Source organism: Hyperolius riggenbachi, chromosome 5 (assembly GCF_040937935.1).
Source record: "Hyperolius riggenbachi isolate aHypRig1 chromosome 5, aHypRig1.pri, whole genome shotgun sequence".
Lineage (NCBI taxonomy): Eukaryota > Metazoa > Chordata > Amphibia > Anura > Hyperoliidae > Hyperolius > Hyperolius riggenbachi.
In genome coordinates, this window is record NC_090650.1 from 264,640,624 (window position 1) to 264,662,193 (window position 21,570).

Here is a 21,570-nt window from a genome sequence, read left to right on the forward strand (position 1 = left end):
TCTCCCAGCACACAGCTCCCCCAATGATCTTCCTGCACCCAGTGGCTGCAAAATTCCTGCACTGACACAGGCAGAGCAGGGCTACGGTAAGATGGTGCCTGAAGCCCGGTACTGGAGACACAAATAGTCTCCAGTGCAGGGTTTTGGATGCCATCTTCCTGTAGCCCTGCTCAGCCTGCTGAAAACTACAGATTCCCGCAGGCTGAGGTGAGCTGCGTGCTGTGGGGAGTGAACTGGTGTGGCATCTATTAGAAGTTTTCTACCTGGAGGGGGTAACACGATTGGCGGGGGTGGGCGTGGTCCCCCCAGCAGCAGTGCCTCCCCCTGCACAGCACTCCAGGCAACTGCCTGATGGGCCTGGTGCAAAAGGCACCTGTGCAAGCTGCTCTGTGCCACTGCGCAGTCGCAGCTCTGCTTACGCTGGGGCAGCATGGCTGCGCTCGTGCTTTAAAAGGAGGCATGGCCTGGATCTTCTGGAAGGTCCCAGAGAGCAATTGCAGGAGTGAACAAGATCTGGGAAGCCAGTATAGGATCCAGAGTCTTCCCTCTTCTAAGGTAAGTATTTCCTTTTCGACTCAAACTTTGATTCAGGTTCACTTTAAATTGCAAATGGAAGGTACTTGGGGGCCAGCAGATATAAGGTTAACTGCCTGACAAGCACACAGCTCATCCATTCATGTAAAAGAATCCTTAGAACTGCAAAGTTCTTTTTTTTCCATAGAAAAGTAGTCTATTTCTGCATATAGACCCACAGTTTCTGCTGTGATGAAAAGTGCTAGCTTCTCTATCTCTTGTTACATGGTTAACTGGGTAGCCACTGGAAACACCAAAGAAGGAAAGAGTAGGACTGGGCGAGAACAAACTTAATCTCGTTTGAGATAAGTGCACTGCTTTTGACCTCAGTCGGCAGAACTCAACGCAGGGGCATAGCAATAGCCATAGCAGCCATAGCAATTGCTATGGGGCCCTGGAGAGGAGGGGGCCCAGGTGGTACTTGATGTGTTCTCTGTGTTTCACGACCCTCTGTCTTTGTCTCAGTGTCCATGGACTATACACAGTGTACATTGCAGGGAAATTTAAATTGCCCAGTCAACTCATATCCATAGGGTAGGGGCAGCCAGGAGGCATTGCTCAATAGTGTCTAGATCTGATGTCTCCAGAAAAATGTTGCTATGGGGCCCCATGGTCTCTAGCTATGCCACTTACTCATGCAGTAATAACACAGAGAAGCAGTGTGCTTCTGACTAATAGTGTGAAGCCAAAAATTGTAGCATTTAAGCTGCTGAAGTTTTTCTTTCTTCAACTAGTTGTCTTGCCTTATACACATGCAAATTTGTATTGGTCCATTGTAATATTTGCATGTAGTATGATGGCCAACAGATTTTGAATACTTTTAACAGATGATTGTGTAGGTAAGCTCTCATACAACATGGAATTTTTAAATTTCGCTAAACATTGGTCATCTAACATTGGATGTGTGTATGCACTCTTATGTACAGCAGAAACATTAGTAAAATTGATTTTGTTTTTAAACAAAGCCTTCTACTACTACAATGTACTACAACTAGGACTCAACTTGACCCTTTTCCAAACTCTTTGAAGAAGTAAGTTTTGCCTACATGGCACCCATTTGAAATTTGATCAGCACCTTTCAAGTAACATGCAGTGTATTTGTTGTTTCATTGCTAGTGTTGTGTTGATCACATGATACAAAAAACATCACGAACTGCAGTGTTGGTGGAGCAAACATGACCCTGGATTTCCTGTGCATCACATCATCTATGTAAATCACATTATATACACACATATATATATATATTCTTAGCATGTATGCTTAGCATATATATGCTTAGCATCATCTTTTAGCTAAAAATCTTATCATTAAATATTCTGCTGCTATGGATGTCCACGGACTTGTTTTTCCTTCTGATATTTTTTTCTTGCTGGGCTGGCAAATCTCCAAATTTTGCTAAATGACAAAAAGGTGTCGTTGTTCATGTGTGCACCAAATCATGTGTGCAACAAATCACTACTGATGATACTGCTGTGGCTAGCAGCAGGGTGACATATATTTTGGCAGAATGAGTTCAGCTACTAACTTGAAAAAAGCAACAATTTACAATATAAGGGTTTGAGCTATGTCATAGGCCCAAGCCAAGGCTTGCAATACCCAGGTCATCAGCTACATACACAGAGCAAATTTCTGCTGCCTGTGATCATTTCAAATTCATCAGTGGTTGCCAGTTCACCAATGACTGCCATATAGACATACTGTCTGGCTCTCCACTGACCAATTTGACCTGTTCTATGAATATGAGTCAGGACAAGCTAGAAGAATGACACAGGAGTACCTCTTTAGTATACTCTAATCTAGGGATTTAAGCTAGAGCATACATTAAAGCTTTTCTTATCAAGCATGTGTAAGAAATGAATATGGCAGCACACACCTGCCTCAAAGATCACAGGAACCTAGAGGGCGCTAGTGCCTGTGATCTTTGGGGTGAATTATAGAGACAGGGGCTTGCTGCTATATTCTTACACATGCAAACACTAGACTGTGTCATCAAGCAAAGCAACAGCAAAGATTAAGAATAGTTTATTTCTATGTAGTTCTGGCGCAAACGTTACTTACTGCAATCTATCTTTAGGGATTTAAAGACAATTTGAATGACATGACATTGAGTAATGACAAGTGATTGGACTGACTGGTAGTTTCCAATGAGCCGCTGTGACTTCATGACAGCAATGGCTTCTGCTGTGATGTAACATAATGAATTGGTGAGGAGTTCAAGGGACCCTTTTACTAGTTCACAGTTATCACTTATTTACTTCATAGGCAGGGGCGTAGCAATAGGAGTTGCAGAGGTTGCGACCGCATTGGGGCCCTTGAGCCAGAGGGGCCCCAAAGGGCCCTCCCTCAACTGCAGTATAAGCTCTCAATTAGTCCTGTGCTCATAATAATCACTTCTATAGATACTTTGAATAGTGGTAATCATTAACAAACTGTTCCCCATCCCCTTCTTGCACCTCTGACACTGTAGTTGCCATTGGCAGGTTTTGGTACGCTGTATCAATTGTTATTTATAGAATGCTTGGGTGGCCCTATTGTAAAACTTGCATGGGGTCCCACAGCTCCTTTGCTAGGCCACTGTTCATATGGTTTGAGAAATATGCTCAATACAATAATGTCCATGCATCCTTATGGGTCCTTTCACAACAAATCAGTTGCTGTCAGTTATAACTGAATGGACAACTGATGTAAAGCCCAGGTGAAGGCAATGTCCATTTTTCCCTTTGGGTCCGTTCACATTATATGCATTTTAAGTTAAATCTTTTTCACAATGCTCTGCTATGGAGAAACAAACCAGTTGAAACGCATCAGTTTTTCAGCGGACTGTGTGAAAGAGGCCTAAGACCCTTTTCATACTTTTTTCTTGCTGTTCCTATGCCATTGTTGCTCAATCGCATCGCAACAGTCCCAAAAGACAACCAGTGCAACCACACAGTGCAACCACACAGTGAGGCACACAGCACCATGAAAATATTCCTCACTTGCATAGTAAACACACACATTGTACTGTTCCCACTCTTAATGTAGCGCATTACTGCATGGAGATAAGGCGCCACAAGTCCCCAAGGGCTATAACTGCTTCTGCATGGGATACATCATGTTTGTGAGACGCAGCACAATGGATCGACGGATAAGTTTGAAGGGGGCCTGTCAGTGGCGTAGCAATGAGGTTGCAGCGGTAGCGACCTTAGACCAGAGGGGCCCATTGGGGCTCTTCCTCAACCAAAGTATTAGCTGTTTATTAGTCCTGTGGTGGTAGTAATCACTTCTATAGATGCTTTGAATAGTAGTAATCATTACCAACCTGTTTCCCATCCCCTTCTTGCACCTCTGATACTGTGGATGACCTTGGCAGGTTTTGTTGTGCAGTATCAAGTGTTACACATAGGATGTTGGGGGGGGGGGATGTAAAACTCGCACCAGAGCCCAAAGCTTCATAGTTACACCACTGGGGCCTGTGTTTATATATTTATTTTTTTGGAACATTTCTGAAAGCTGGGATACTGTAACGATCGGTGGGCGCAGAGAGTATCTGATTACCGGTGATCTGCAGTATCACCGGAAATACAGATATATACCAGATTATAAGTGATCTGCAGTCTCACCGATAATCCGATATACAAACTAACCTCTGTTCACCTGAGTAGAGTGTAGTGTTTGGTGTAACAGTAACACTTAGAGGACAAGGCCTCAATGCAGCAAGGAGTACTGCACAGATTCCTTCCGCAGACCTGAGCTCTCCAAGACGGGAGGAGTCAGACTGACAGTAGGAAGGTATATCTGAAAGTGACCCTCAGGAGGAAGGATCGCTAACAGAGCGAGGAACCGCCTCTAACGGTAAGGTCGGTTCTCGAGGTCGGACAAGCCAGGTCGTACACACACGGACAGATAAAGTACAAGATCAGGAGGCAAAGGCGGAGTCAAAGTACAGGCAGGGTTCAGCAACGAGGTATCAGATATATCGGGGTACAAAATCAGGAGGCAGAAACAGAGTCAAGGAACGAGCCGGGGTTCGGCAACAGAGTATCAGAAATATCAAGGTACAAGATCAGAGTTCAGGAGGATAGTCAAAGCAGGCAAAAGTCATAACATATAATCACAATCAAACTAGTACTTTAGCTATCAACAGAATCTAGCTAAGTGTAGGATTACAGCTCCAGCTGGTCCCGGCACACTTAAGGATCTGACTACAGGTCTGAGTGCTCCCACATATGTGATCGCACGCCAGACAAAGAGCAAGTGAACAACCAGCAGTATATATACTCTAGGACCTTTCCAGGACCTCCCTAATTGCTGGTCCAATGAGAGCAGTGGAATTTGTCAGCTGACCCAGCTGGTCAGCCGACACCCTTCTAACTGCTATTTAAACTCTGCCTCTGTGCTCGCGCGCGTGTAAGTCTGAATCCTGGTGGACTATCAGTCCCAGCCACACCAGTACTGTCATGCAATGTATCTAGTGCGGGGGCCGCCTCTGATGCGGATTCCGCCGTTACCAATGCGGATTCCGCCGCACTGCCCATGCGGCATGCGGCGTTTTTTCCGCGTTGTGACGCCATGCTGGACGCGGAAACAGCCGCCTCACCTCGAGAGACGGCGGCTTTTCCGCGTTTCCTCACAGTACCCCCCTCCCGAGGAGTGGACTCCGGACAACTCCTACCAGGTTTCTCGGGATGTAAGGCGTGAAATTCCCTCCTTAATTCGTCCGCATGCATGCGACTCCCCGGTACCCATTGTCTCTCCTCAATGCCGTACCCTTTCCAATGTACGAGATATTGTACCGAGTTTTGTACAACGCGTGAATCTAAAATCTTTTCTACCTCGTACTCAGGTTGGTCATCCACCAACACAGGAGGAGGAGGAGTGGGACCCACATGGACTGCTGGCTTAAGCAGGGATACGTGGAAGGACCTTACCCCACGCATGCTAGCGGGAAGATCAACAGCGTAAGTGACGTTGTTGATCCTTCTGGCTATCGGGAAAGGCCCGACAAACCTGGGACCCAACTTGTCTGAGGGCTGTTTCAGGGCCAAGTGACGTGTGGATACCCAAACCAAGTCTCCTGGTTGGAATCTCCACTCCAAAGACCGTTTCTTGTCAGCTTGACCCTTCTGACTCAGAAACGCCTTTTCCAAACTGTCTCTCACCGTCCGCCAAATGTCTTTAAAAGACCTTTGCCAAGCCTCCAGAGCTGGAAACGGAGTGGAGGCCACTGGTAACGGTGAAAATTTGGGCAATCTTCCAGACACAACCTGGAACGGAGAAAATCCAGTGGAAGAACTTTTCAAATTGTTTTGTGCAAATTCTGCAAAGGGCAGAAATTTGACCCAGTCATTCTGCGCCTCTGCAACGTAGCATCTCAAAAACTGCTCTAACGACTGGTTGACCCTCTCCGTCTGACCGTTGGTCTGTGGGTGGTAGCCCGATGAAAACGACAGCTTCATGCCCATTTGATGACAGAATGCCCTCCAGAATTTAGATACGAATTGGACTCCCCGATCGGACACTATGTTTTCCGGAATGCCGTGTAACCGGAACACGTGTTTGATAAACAAGTCGGCCAATTCCTGGGCCGAGGGGAGTCCTTTCAAGGGCACAAAATGGGCCATCTTGCTGAAGCGGTCGACTACCACCCAAATGACCGACATGCCCTCTGATCTGGGAAGCTCACCCACAAAATCCATGGACAAGTGGGTCCATGGTTCATTCGGGGTGGGTAAAGGCTGCAACCTCCCTACAGGTGCCAGCCGGGAGGGTTTGCTTTTAGCACATACCGCACAATCCTTAACAAATTCTTTGCAGTCGGCTGCCAGAGACGGCCACCAAGCGCACCTGGCCACAAGATCCTGCGTTCTAGATGCCCCAGGATGTCCCGCATTCTTGTGTGAATGGAATATCTGTAGCACCCGGAGACGGAATGGCAGAGGCACAAATAAAACCCCCTCAGGCTTCCCCTCAGGGACATCCTGCTGAAAAGGACTCAAGGTCTCTGTCCAGTCTTCCCAAGTCTCTGTTACGGCCAGCACCAAATTTTGTGGGACAATGGTCTCTGGGGCAGAAGGCTGTGCTGTCTCCAACTCAAAGCATCTGGACAGGGCATCTGCCTTAATGTTCTTGCTACCCGGGGTATACGTAATTATGAACCTGAACCTCGAAAAAAACAAAGACCATCGAGCCTGACGGGGACTTAATCTCTTAGCCCCCTCGATGTATTCTAGATTCTTGTGATCCGTGTATACAGTAATTGTATGTTCTGCTCCTTCCAGCCAGTGACGCCACTCCTCAAAGGCAAGTTTAATGGCTAAGAGCTCTCTGTTGCCTATATCGTAGTTTCTCTCTGCCGGAGAGAACCTACGAGAGAAATACGCACAAGGGTGTAGCCTTCCCTGCAAGCCTGACCGCTGAGACAGCACAGCCCCTACCCCAACCTCCGAGGCGTCTACCTCAACAATAAAAGGATAAGAGGTGTCTACATGTCTCAGGATGGGTGCGGAACAAAACAAATCTTTTAAAGTGGAGAAAGCACTTAATGCATCAGGAGACCAGTGGGTGGTATCTGCCCCTTTTTTCGTAAGACAGGTGAGGGGTGCGATAACCGTGGAATACCCCTTTATGAACCTTCTATAATAATTCGCAAAGCCTAAAAACCGCTGTAAAGACTTCAACCCAACCGGCTGAGGCCATTCCAAAACAGCGGAGACTTTGGCGGGGTCCATAGACAGGCCCGTGGTGGAAATTATGTACCCCAGAAAGGCGACAGATGTGACTTCAAAAATACACTTCTCAATCTTAGCATAAAGTGAGTTTTGTCTTAATTTGTTGAGTACAAATTTCACATGTATTCTGTGCTCAGAGAGGTTGTTGGAGAAAACAAGTATATCGTCTAGATAGACCAGCACAAATCTCCCCAACACCTCTCTGAAGACCTCGTTGATGAGTTCCTGGAAAACGGCCGGGGCATTACATAACCCAAAGGGCATCACCAGATACTCGTAATGCCCGTCTGGCGTGTTAAAGGCCGTTTTCCACTCATCGCCCTTTCTAATGCGCACCAGGTTGTACGCGCCCCGTAAATCCAGCTTTGAGAAGATCTTAGCATCGGTGACCTGCGTAAATAAATCGTCTATCAGGGGTAACGGATAGCGATTCTTTACCGTGATCTTATTTAGTCCCCGGTAATCAATACAGGGCCGCAGGCCCCCGTCTTTCTTTTTAACGAAAAAGAAACCTGCTCCAGCAGGCGATCGGGACGGCCGGATGAAGCCTTTGGCTAAATTGTCACGGATATATTCCTTCATAGCCAATTTCTCTGGCCCAGATAAATTGTACAAATGACCCCGAGGGGGCATACAACCTGAACGTATATCAATGGGGCAATCGAAAGAGCGATGTGGGGGTAACTTGTCTGCAGCCTTGGGACAGAATACATCAGAATATTCCACATATTGCTCAGGTACCCCCTGAACATGAACCCTGGTTTGGCCCAATGTCACCTTCCCTAAACATCGCTGAAAGCAGTGTGCTGACCAAGAAATTAGTTGGCCGGTGGCCCAATCAATGTGTGGAGAATGAAGGTGCAACCATGGCATGCCGAGTATAATGGTGGAGGTTGTCATATGCAACACAAAGAACTGTAACTTTTCCCAGTGCAGTACCCCTATGGTGACCCCCACCTCTGGTGTCTGAGATAGTGGGTGATTCCCTTGCAGAGGAGAGTCATCCACTGCCGTAACCTGGATGGGTGGTTGTACTGGTGTGAGCGGAATACACAATCTCTTAGCAAACTCCGAATCCATAAAATTTGCCGCGGAGCCTGAATCGATAAAGGCTTCCGTGACCTCAGTCTTATCTTCCCATGTAACGGTACAGGGAAGAAGCAATCGTTTTTCTTCTAGGGGTAAAAGTCGGACGCCCAGGGTGTTACCCCCCACCACTCCTAAGCGGCAGCGTTTTCCCGGCTTATTGGGGCAGTTCTGTACTATATGCCCCCCTTCACCGCAGTACAAACACAGCTGTTCGGTCATTCTCCGTCTTCGCTCTACCTGGGTTAATTTTGACCGAGCAATCTGCATCGGCTCGGAAGGAGGCACGACAGGAGAAGGTGAAATAGTAGTAGGTGGAGTCACTGGGACCGTGGTGTAAGATACCCCTCTGAGACAGGAACTACCCCTGGTCTGTTTTTGGTAGCGCAGCCTGCGGTCGATTCGGATGGCCGCTGAGATGGCCTCATCGACTGTTCTGGGCTCGGGCTGGCTTAACATCAAATCAGAGACCTCATCGGACAGCCCTGACAAGAAATGATCTAATAGGGCATAGGTGTCCCACCTGGCCGTAACTGACCACCTCCTAAACTCGGCCGCGTAATCTTCGACCGGACCTTCGCCTTGACGCAAAAGCTTGAGCTTCCGCTCAGAAGTCGAGGCAAGGTCCGGATCGTCGTAAATTACCGCCATAGCTTTAAAAAATTCCTCTACAGAGGTAAGAGCTTTGTCTCCGGCGGGCAGGCTATACGCCCAAGACTGGGAGTCGCCGGACAACAAAGTTTTAATAAACGTGACCCTCTGGGTCTCAGTACCCGAAGATTGGGGTCTCAACTCAAAATAGGACAACACCCTACTCCTAAAATTCCGGAAGTCAGATCTGTGGCCGGAAAAGCTTTCAGGTACAGGCATACGTATGTCAGAGCTAGGAGAGGATCGCACATGATCCACTGATGTCTGGAGGGTTTGTACAGACCCTGATAGGGCATCAATAAGAGTTATGTGAGTGCCCAGTACTTGATTGATGTTGTCCACCGAAGCGGCAAGTACACCCAGACAATCAGTGTTTGCGTCCATTTTGTATTTTGGTCTGGCGTTCTGTAACGATCGGTGGGCGCAGAGAGTATCTGATTACCGGTGATCTGCAGTATCACCGGAAATACAGATATATACCAGATTATAAGTGATCTGCAGTCTCACCGATAATCCGATATACAAACTAACCTCTGTTCACCTGAGTAGAGTGTAGTGTTTGGTGTAACAGTAACACTTAGAGGACAAGGCCTCAATGCAGCAAGGAGTACTGCACAGATTCCTTCCGCAGACCTGAGCTCTCCAAGACGGGAGGAGTCAGACTGACAGTAGGAAGGTATATCTGAAAGTGACCCTCAGGAGGAAGGATCGCTAACAGAGCGAGGAACCGCCTCTAACGGTAAGGTCGGTTCTCGAGGTCGGACAAGCCAGGTCGTACACACACGGACAGATAAAGTACAAGATCAGGAGGCAAAGGCGGAGTCAAAGTACAGGCAGGGTTCAGCAACGAGGTATCAGATATATCGGGGTACAAAATCAGGAGGCAGAAACAGAGTCAAGGAACGAGCCGGGGTTCGGCAACAGAGTATCAGAAATATCAAGGTACAAGATCAGAGTTCAGGAGGATAGTCAAAGCAGGCAAAAGTCATAACATATAATCACAATCAAACTAGTACTTTAGCTATCAACAGAATCTAGCTAAGTGTAGGATTACAGCTCCAGCTGGTCCCGGCACACTTAAGGATCTGACTACAGGTCTGAGTGCTCCCACATATGTGATCGCACGCCAGACAAAGAGCAAGTGAACAACCAGCAGTATATATACTCTAGGACCTTTCCAGGACCTCCCTAATTGCTGGTCCAATGAGAGCAGTGGAATTTGTCAGCTGACCCAGCTGGTCAGCCGACACCCTTCTAACTGCTATTTAAACTCTGCCTCTGTGCTCGCGCGCGTGTAAGTCTGAATCCTGGTGGACTATCAGTCCCAGCCACACCAGTACTGTCATGCAATGTATCTAGTGCGGGGGCCGCCTCTGATGCGGATTCCGCCGTTACCAATGCGGATTCCGCCGCACTGCCCATGCGGCATGCGGCGTTTTTTCCGCGTTGTGACGCCATGCTGGACGCGGAAACAGCCGCCTCACCTCGAGAGACGGCGGCTTTTCCGCGTTTCCTCACAGATACTAATTAATAAATGAACAACATTTGACACTCTCTGAGTTACTGTATATTTATTTAACTTCAATCCTAAAACATTTTTGTTTTTACCAGTTTGGAACATTTTTACATATTCCTATGAAAGCTCAATGTGATTATACTCGAGTGAAACAAACCCAAACAGACTTCTAAATTCATTTCGTATTGCTAAATGTATTGTGTCTATACTATAATTTTCAGGAACTGAGTCAGGCTTAAGAAGCACTAAGGCTTTACATAGAAGTGTGCTTGGTTTCCAGAGAGATAGGAATTGACTGGCATAGCAGAATGATTCCTTTTATGTGTCTCTCAATTGTTACATGATAAATATGTTTTGTGAATGACTATCCAACCACTTGGGAAATTGGGGTTAAATCATATTATACTTATTATGCATAATTTCTAATCCTATTCATCCTGCAGACAACAAAACTGATATAATATACTCTATTGTTTTTGCCTACCAACATATGGGTTAGTAAACATACAGCATCAGAGTTCCTTGTGCTAGAGGAAAACAATTACACTGAATGTAGTAGAATAGCTCTTTTATTGCAGTACATAAGACTTTGATTACATACTGCCAAGATTCATACCAACCTAGTAGTTGTTGACAGATAAAGTAGAAAAAAATGAAACTCATTTATTTCTCTTTATTGAGACCTCAAGGTAAAGCAGATTTTCAGTCCTTGTACTTACTACAATGATAGAACAAAGACTGACAGCTAAAATGTGCCAGTCCAGAAATATAAATTAAACCCAGCTTCTTATCAAGGTTTCATTTAGTCTTTGAGTGAAGAAACTACGGCTTGCATTATTATTTCTGCTTCCCCCACAAGTTGTTCGGAACAACTACACCTCTACCGCTCATTAACCCTTTATACACCCCCATGTGTTATTACATTTCATGCTATTTTTCCACATGTTCTTCAATAGCTGAGCTCAAAATGTTAGTTTATTTTACTTTATATTGCTTCAAATAGACGTTCCCATCAATTTCACTAGATTTAGCCATTGCAGTTCATTAAATAGAAATACAATGTAAGAAATTATGTATAAATATATTGGCAGGTTAATCGATCTTCCCTAAAATTTGCACAAGAGTGCGGTAGATACTGTAGATTAGCGTGACAGTCCCACTGAGATACAGGCAGGGAGGTATTCTGTTTGATGTAGCCAGGACTGTATTATTATTATTTTTATAACAATCAGAATTTGCTGAATTAAAAAGACCATCGCAACTACACCACAATTTAACTTCATAAACAGAAAACAATATTGATTTCTGAAACTTACTTTTAATTTTATTAAAGCTGATTTTAAAAAATGATACTCTTTTTTTAAATGTCCAAGAATGCTGCCATATGAGGCTCCTTACACACTATTAATATTATGTTGAGATGCGATTATTTTTGTACCGCAACATTTCACAAAAGTCATAATTCACATTAACAGTGCTATGCAACCATACAGTGAGGCATGCTGTGCCATGTAAGTATGCCTACCTGCCAATGTTAATGCTCAATAACCTGTAATGTAAATGTATCCACAGTCTTACTCCGATGAAATCCATTGTATCACACTACACCGCAGTCGATATGATATCCCCATAGGACTACCATTACATTCGCATCACAATACACTGATTTTGTCCGTTATGATGTAACAAAGTGCCTGATCCAATTCACTTTTCCTTACTAAGTTATTACCTAAGGGATAAAGTTTCATCTTCTGTTTAGAACAACTATTCAGCCCTCTGCTATTGAAAGAATGCCTTGAAGTAGTTGAAAAAGTACTGTCAAAATTAGAGATGTCGGCGAATGGTTCCCGAACCGTTCGCCGACGAACTCCTCACCTGTACTACTTCCGGGTCGCTATGACCTGGAGTAGTACGCCTGCGCTGGCCCAGCGGTGCGCGTCCTAGATCGCGCTCCTGTTGCCGGGCACTTTCTGTGCATGTGCGTGACGTCATGAGTGACGTCACGCTCATGTGCAGAGAGTGGCCGGCAATGGGCGCACAATCAAAGACGCACACCGCCGGCCCAGCGCAGCCGTACTACTCCGGGTCATTGCGACCCGGAAGTAGTAGCAGCTCCATAGAGGTTCGCTCGTGAACGGTTCGAGCCATCTCTAGTCAAAATTATTCTGAGTATTTTCTTGGTGGCTAGTTGCTTAAAAGGCATTTTATTTATAAGATGTGAAAATATCACCTAGGAGAAAACTTAGGAGAAAAAGTGAATTGGATTAGGTCCATAGTGTGAAAAGGTACAAAGTATGCTTTAATCTTAAACCTTTCTTAACTACTACTTCCTAGTAGAAGTCCATCTTCCAAATAAGTGAAATAAAATACTGTACTGGAACTGAAACATGACCTGGATTTTCACCAATGTTTTGCATTTGCAAAATATTACAAAAATGTTATTTGATGAAAAATACACGATTAGAGAGGTCTGAGATAACCCAATGCCCATAGTGTCATCTTTACTCGGATCTGAAAGTGTACACTTTTTGTGCTCACTTTTAGGCCTTGCAATGTCAACACAGGGCAAGTATTTTGACCCTGCTCTGCCTTTTCCTTTCTCTAAGTTAGTTACGTTTGTTTAATTAAGTCTCCAAACAGTCACCACAATAACCAGGACCAGGAAATTACTTTTACCCTAGTTTAAGCAACATTGTGGAGTAAACCAGTTGAGTTATTAGTATTCTTTTGGAATATGGCAGGAAAATGGAATGTCCAGAGGAAACACAAACAAACACAGAGAACATATAAACTAAAAGATAAAACAACTTTTTTTTAAACATGTTCCCTGAGTTAGCCTTGATATACATACCAACATTTGGTGCTGATATCATGCATGTGGGCTTTGCAATCAACTGCAAAATCTGGCCCCACAGACTATACAGTGGAAAAAAGTTGGTGAGTTTTGGTTGAAATTTCACAAACTTTTTTCCAAGCAAAAACTAGCAAAAATAGTTGTTTGGAAATGTCACCTGCTCATCCCTACTTATCACTAGTAACTATTGCTGAGTGCTTAGTGAAGTGGCAGCTCTGAGGTTGTTTGTCTGTACTTTATTGAAAAGAGGTCCAGGACAAACTGGATTTATTTAAGAAACAATCTAGCTGTCTGCAGGGGCATAAAGCACCCATGCCTTCCATCACACAGCTTCTAATTTGCTAACCTCTCAACAACAGTGACTGTGAAATCATAATACCACCCATGCAAAATAAGAATGAACCAAAAAAACAAAAACAAAAAAAAGCTACCTATGCTTACCGTAAAATAAGTTTTAACAAAACTGCTTTCTCACTGCAATCTTTTTTTTTTTTTTTTAATGGGAACTGCTTTTCAAACATGTTGTATTGCTTGACAGTGTGGTTAAAAGTGACCTTTTTTAGACATTTGCAATTAAATTTTGAAATAATGACAGCATAAAGCCTTAAGTCAAATATATATGAATGTCTTCATATGCTGTTTGTAGAGAAAAGAGCAATTTGGTGTATTCACACATGATGATGTCAACTATGCCTTTATTTACTCAACACAGGAAATGGAATGTGAGTAAATTCACCAGCAAAAGAGAAAATAAACCCAAAACACTTTAGAATGGAGAAAAACATGCAAGAAGAAATAGAACTGGGTATGTCAATTTAAAGAATTTATCTGTAAGAATAGTGATAAGCCCAAATTTCACATAATTGTCATTTTGCATCATCATTTGCAAAATCGTAAATAATGTCATTTGTAAACGTAATTAGGAAACTTGGTTTTACAATTTTGCGTAATTTTTGTGTAATTTCCTGCTGATTTTAGCAATTGATAGCATTCTATCATCCCAAATGTTACTATGTATGTTAATGAGAAGGGTGGGAACAAGGCAAATGGTTTTTAAACTGTTATTTTTCTGAGTTTAAAAAATGTTTTTCCTTTGAATTTTTTAAATCGATTTTCTCAAAAAACTCCAAGGTATTTTTTTTTTTAAATTAATTTTTAGCCATCATATTTACCCTTTAAGAAACATGGCCGATATGTTTCCCTGGCAACAAGTGCAGTCATAATGTTCACCGCATGACAAGAAAGCCATGATACTCCCATTTACCAAGGGAAGGCATAATGCCCTCTTTATAATAAGTGCATGCATAATGAATAAGACAAATCTCAGTGGCCTACTGACAAAGAAATAGCAATCTGATAATAGATCACCAATTTTTTGTTCTTCAGTTTTCCGAATATAATTATCATTTTTATAATGCCAAACTTATAAAAGAGTGATTAGACTTTTTACGCATTTGTTATTACTGCGGTGCCAACCATACCACAATCAGCCTAAAGTCAGAATCAGAATTTTCATTCACAGTAAAAAATAAGTATATAATTGCCAGCGGTGACAATTTATTTTTGCACAAAAAGTAGCAATGTGCAGGCCATTGAATCTCATTGTGATCACATAGGTGACGGTCGCTTCTTAAAGTAGTGATCTGGGACCAACTGAAGAACTGGAGAAATTATCAAAAAAGTATTCCTTTCAACTGGTATTTCGGAACCATGGGTGAGCCTTACAGGGTTTGGAAGCGCTAATGTTGCCTTCATCATGAGATGATTTATCATGTGACATACTGTAAGCTCACACTTCTTATATTCTCAAAAGTATATACAGTATTTCACACTGAGCACAACTCTCACAGTTTTGTAAATATTTCTATACATCTTTTCATGGGACAACACTGTAGAAATGACACTCCAAAACAATGTAAAGTAGTAAGTTTACAGCTTGTATAACAGTGTAAATTTGCTGTCCCATCAAAATAACTTAAAACAAAGTAATTAATGTCTAACCCATTGGCAACAAAAGTGAGTACACCCCAAAGTGAAGAATGTTAAAATGATGTCCAAAGTGTTAATATTTTGTGTGCCCACCATTGTTTTCCAGCACTGCTTTACTTCTCTTGGGCATGGAGTTTACTTGAGCTTCACAGGTTGCCACTGGAATCCTCCTCCACTCCGTCGTGATGGGGTGTACTCTCTTTTGTTGCCAGTGGTTTAAACATTAATGGCTGTGTGTTGAGTTATTTTAATGGGCCAGCAAATTTACACTGTTATACAAGCTGTACACTGACTACTTTCCATTGTATCAAAGGAGTATATTCACTAAACTGTAGTAATGAGAAAAACATGCATAAAGTCTTATATGCAATGCAATGCATTATGCTCTACTCATTGTGCGTAAGACTTTAAGCATGTTATTCTCATGACCACAGTTTAGTGAATATACCTCAAAATGTCATAACTTCAGTGTTGTTCCATGGAAAGAGATACTATATTTCTTCTGTGAGATACTATATTTCTGTACATAACATATTTAGTACTGTACATCACAAGCCCTTCCTTTGAAAATGTAAAGTAAACCTGAAATGAAATTAAACATATAGGATACAAATGTTGTATGTGTAGTGTATGTGTAGTAAGGATAATAAATAGAACATCCGTAGTACAGTCTGTCACAGTTGCAGTTTAGAGTTTATACTTTGCCTTAAAGGGATACTGTAGGTGGATCGGGGGAAAATGAGCTGAACTTACCCGGGGCTTCTAATGGTCCCCGCAGACATCCAGTGTTGGCGCAGCCACTCACCGATGCTCTGGCCCCGCCTCCAGTTCACTTCTGGAATTTCTGACTTTAAAGTCAGAAAGCCACTGCGCCTGCACGCCCGTGTCCTCGCTCCCACTGATGTCACCAGGAGTGTACTGCGCAGACACAGACCATACTGGGCCTGCGCTGTGCGCTCTTGATGACATCAGCAGGATCGAGGACACGGCAAGGCAGGCGCAGTGGTTTTCAGACTTTAAAGTCTGAAATTCCAGAAGTGAACCGGAGGCGGGGCCGGAGCATCGGTGAGTGGCTGCGCCAACACAGGATGTCTGCGGGGGACCGTTAGAAGCCCCAGGTAAGTTCAACTCATTTTCCCCTGACCCCCCTACAGTATCCCTTTAAAGTGGTCTGAAATTCTGACATAACATTCAATAAAAATGTGTTTTTCTACTTTGTATTATACATACAGTTATCATATTTGCTTTTTTTGCACAAGTAATATTGTCTGTCTATAAGTTACAAGTTTCCAAATTGTAGTTTTTCTTGCCCTGAAAACTGTCATTGTATTTTATTCCAACTGCTTTCTATTATATATTAAAATCTTCTGAGTTGTTCTGAGCTCTGTGTGTGCCTGAAGCAGAGACAGCTTCTCAGAAAGTGTTTTTTACTTGTTACAGACAAATGTATCAACATTAGAATGTAAACAAAGATACTGTTATCTCCAGTTTGGATGCGGATTTGAAGCTGAATAGAAGGTCAAAATGCTTTGTTTAACCATTTCAGTGATGTTCTGCTAAAAAAATGTCTGGGATGCAGCTTTAAAGCTGTGAGGAATCTTATAGAGCAAAGTAGAAATGCTGACTTTCAGACCACTTGAAGTTTAAAAAAAGCAGAAGCAATGACCCTTTGAACTTTCCTGTGCTAAAATCTTATACAGTAGTCATCTCCCTGGGATATCAGCTTTTTAGATTCTCTTTTCTTTTCAGGAAACCAGGCTGAATTCGACAAACTCTTTGACGAGCATAGATAGCAACTCACATTTTTTTTAACTGTTGGTGTACTAAAAAAAAAAAAAGAAAGGGACTTTCAGTTATCGTATTAGGGATATTACTATATGTATATATGTTTAGCTCATCCTGACACATTATTTCAGGTATGCTCTAATAATTTGTGTTTTATTTTTTTTATTGTCTATCACATCCATACTTTACAATATGCACACTTTTTTCATACTAAATTGTCTGAAAAACTTGACCATGTATTATTGACTATTACGTTTTGCCCTGCACTTTTCCATCATTCTTTTAATTGTGTTGTTTTCACATTCATATAAGTGATCCCATTTATGTTTATTTTTATGTTATTTTGTTTAGTGTGTGTTTGTGTGGCTATGATTCTGAAAGACAACTGGCAAACATTTGAAAGCATTCTTTTTACTTTGGCAAAGACAAGGTTAATTTCTGTTTTGAATTGTCAGATTAAGAGTATGTATATTATCTTCCCTGACAAGTCATGTTATGTTGTTCTATGAATTGTATCTCCTTCTTAGTGCCTTTGAAGGTAAAAGAAAAGATTCTTCATGATGAGTTGATTCAACTTCTAGATGTCGATGAAAATGATAGCGGTGATCTTCAAGGTAATGTAACAAGTTCTTCAGCATTCATCTGCAAACATGCAGGTGATGGGTGTCACTGAGGGTAAAGAATGTACAGGTACCATGGCATGTCTATTGTTTCACTGAAGCTAGCACTGGATTTCTGTCAAGAAAAATGTGCCTTTGCTTACCAAAACAACATTCCTACAAGTGCATCTGGCCAAAATGTAAAAGTTTCCTCTGGGTATAATGTCCTTAAGACACTTGAGTTTCAATGAACATCATCAGTCTAAAATGATTATTTAAAGAGCATCTGTAGAAAATAATATGATTAAGTCAGTGTTTGCCCATTGTAAATTCTTTCCCCATCCTTTACTCACCTATACATTGTACAAAATTGTGTGGTTACACCTTTAGTCCTAAAGCTCGCGCTGGAGCTTCTGTCCCAAACGCATGCTGGAGCTCCTGTTCAACTCCATTCTGCCAAGCCTTGCTTAGGCAGAATTAGCTGGTTTCCTAGTAATGCCATTATACAAATAATGGTTTGTTATTTTGATTAATACTGAATTGGAATATCCTGTGGGCAATGAAACCCCTAAACTAAAGGATAATGCTTGCTGATACTTCAACTACTATGGATACCAGCCTACATCTCCAACTAAACCATTAAGCCAGGAACTTATTTCTGAGGCAGTGAAGCGCCGTAAGGCAGATCGGCGATCCCCGGCCTCTGATTGGCCGGGGATCGCCGGCATATGATAGGCTGAAGCCTATCCTTCAATGCGCAGGACTGAACTCCGTCCTGCGCATTACGGAGAGAGGGAGAGAGGGAGGTAAGGAGCGGGAGGGCAGAAATGGCTGCAGAGGGGGGCTTTGAGAAGCCCCCCCCCCGCAAAACGCAGATGGCCGGCGGCGATCAGACCCCCCCAGCAGGACATCCCCCTAGTGGGGAAAAAAGGGGGGTAGTCTGATCGCCCTGCTGGACTCCTGATTGGTGCTGCGGGCTGTAGAGCCCACGCAGCACCGATCAGTGTAAAATCCACTGGTCGGCAAGTGGTTAATACTTGCATATTACTTTATTATTGCTACTCTGTGATGGCTGTACATGCTGTAGTTTTGCTCTTGTATATACAAGTTTTGTATTGTTCTATGTCAATAACATTTGTTTTAATGCTTATTAAATGACCTGACTCCCAAATCACTAAAGCTGACCATACATCTGTAGATTTGGTGGCTGATTGACCATCCGATTCGATTATTATTATTGAATTTGATGAAAATCAGTGCCACCAAGAGCAGGCCCATTCAACATTTGTGATCCAATTTTACCCAAACTTGGTCGCATGTATCAATCCAACATGGTGAAAAACGTCAGAACGACGCTCAATCGGGTGCACAGCTGTGCTCTGTGAAACTGTGAAACCCCTGTCCACTACCCCCCCCCCCCTAATATACATGTAACCCCCATCTCCAGTGCCCCTGCATTAATATTTTACCTGATAGTGCCCATCACTATGCCTTCACTCCTATTCTGGATTCGCACCACACATGGTTGCTGACACATTGCAGGCAGGGCGTATGTGTTATGTTAATGTGTTAACCAACAGATCTCTCTCCGATCAGATTTGATCAGAAAGAGATCTGTCTTTTGATCGATAGGCTGCCAAAATCACTACATGCATTTTAATTCTCTCTAGCTACGTTACTGTATATTTCCTTGACTAATATTCCTACAGAGCCCTTTTACAAAACTAGCATCTTTTCTCGAGGTTTGGGAACATCTAATTGTGCTATACTGTTACTATATAGTTCAATAGTTCAATCTGGTCACTTTATTTAAATGGGTATCATGATTCAGAACATCTTTAGTCTTAAAGGGATACTTAAGTCTAAAAAAAAAATGACTTTTACTCACCTGCGGCATCCCTCAGCCCCCTGAAGCTGTATGGTGCCCTCGCAGCCTCGCTACGATCCTCCTGTCCCCGCCGGCTTCTACTTCCGGGTTCGGCAACAGCCGCCGACAGGCTGGGAACGCGAGTGATTCTCCACGTTCCCAGCCACTTTATCACCCTCTATGCTGCTATAGCGTATACATATACGAGGGCACCATACAGCTTCAGGGGGCTGAGGGATGCCCCAGGTGAGTAAAAATCTTTTTTTTTTTTAGACTTAAGTATCCCTTTAAGGTCTCCTCACACTATACAATTTTTGAAATATCTGTTAAATTCAAGAATGACAATCAATTGTTCTGACTGATTGTAACAATTCAAAAATATGACCAATGTACCACACACCTATGTTAAATTTTTTCTCAATCATGAATAAAATAATTGAAAGCTCAGAAAAAAATTTATTGGAACTGTACATCAAGTAATTGACAATTCATCACACACCACAAAATTCTTGATAAAGTTGGTCTGAAATTTCAAACATGTCAAATCTCCAAAAATCGGAAAAAACGGGAAATTCGATCGGGTTTATCAAAAAGAAAGAAAATCTCTTGATTTTTCGGAACAACCAATCGAAATTATCGAATTGGTGAAAAATTGGATCTTTTAATTGTATGGTGTGGGGCCACCTTAAGCCTCTCATAATGCTCTGAGATGAGAATTCCATAAATCTAAACAGCGTACGCTAAGCATTGCTGGGAGGACTGGGGTACACACCAATATACAGTAACATGGACATGTAGGATGTCCATTTTATGATGCTGAAAAAAATAAACAGGAAAATTAAGGTAAGAGTGAGTATCCTGAATAATTTACTGCAATCTACTATATGTTACAATGGCAGTCATGTTTCATTTATTATTAATTTAATTGTATTAACAATTAAATATGCCTACTGACCAGTGACTAACAGCTATACTGCAATGCAAAGCAGTTAAACATTTTTTTTTCTCCAGGTTGTCTTGTGTGATCTAAATGATTTTGCATGTAGAAATAAACTTTACTCTCTCAGCTGCCCTTCATATTTTTTTAGCAATTTACAGACCACCCTTAAAAGGATCTGTCCTAGACTGCAATAATCCACATTTTCCACTGTAAAAAATAATGTGTCTAACAAGACTCGAAATTAAATAAATTCCAACTGTTAATGAAAAAATGGATCTGTTGGATCTTGCCAGTTGACTACATTGCCCATAAAATAGAGAAGCATCATAAGCTGCTCTTACTTCCAAGTCACCGACACCATCTTTCTATCTGTATTGGTTATCTTTAAGTGGAGACATAGGATCCTGCTCCTCTCATTTGTTACTAAAGATTGTGTAATATGTGTACATCACATAATTCAGTAACAGTTAAAGTGAACCTAAAGGCAAAAAAAAAAAAATGAGATGAACTCACCTGGGACTTCCCTCAGCCCCCTGCAGCCGATCGGTGCCCTCGCAGCTCCGGTCCGATGCCTCTGGACCCGCCGGCGACGACTTCCGGTTTCACCGTCACCGGCCGACAGGCATGGGAACGCGAGTGATTGTTCACGTTCCCAGCCTGTTTATCGCCCCCTATGCATCTATTGCGACCTCCTGGCCGCAATAGCAGCATAGGGGGCGATATACAGGCTGGGAACGCGAACAATCACTCGCGTTCCCATGCCTGTCGGCCGGTGACGGCCAAACCGGAAATGTTCGCCGGCGGGTCCAGAGGCATCGGACCGGAGCTGCGAGGGCACCGATCGGCTGCAGGGGGCTAAAGGAAGCCCCAGGTGAGTTTATCTCATTTTTTTTTTTTTACTTTAGGTTATCTTTAAAGGAAAAATTGGGTCCTTGGTAGAAAACTGACAATGGTTCTCTCTCTGATTGAATACTGTAACATTAGCTGGTTGATAAAACC

The 21,570-nt window shown here is 42.9% G+C and overlaps 1 protein-coding gene across 3 annotated transcripts in view; it reads left to right on the top strand.

Annotated features, from left to right (window-relative positions):
- Positions 1 to 3,248: 3,248 nt before the first annotated feature.
- Positions 3,249 to 21,570, top strand: part of LOC137518702 (uncharacterized) — a 268,697-nt gene continuing 250,375 nt past the window's right edge. For all 3 annotated transcript variants that reach the window (XM_068236883.1, XM_068236884.1, XM_068236885.1), the window contains exons 1-3: positions 3,249 to 3,298; positions 14,104 to 14,196; positions 17,693 to 17,779. In XM_068236883.1, the coding sequence (XP_068092984.1) occupies positions 14,163 to 14,196; positions 17,693 to 17,779 (121 nt within the window). In that variant the 5' untranslated portion in view covers positions 3,249 to 3,298; positions 14,104 to 14,162. The remainder of the gene's footprint in view (positions 3,299 to 14,103; positions 14,197 to 17,692; positions 17,780 to 21,570) is intronic.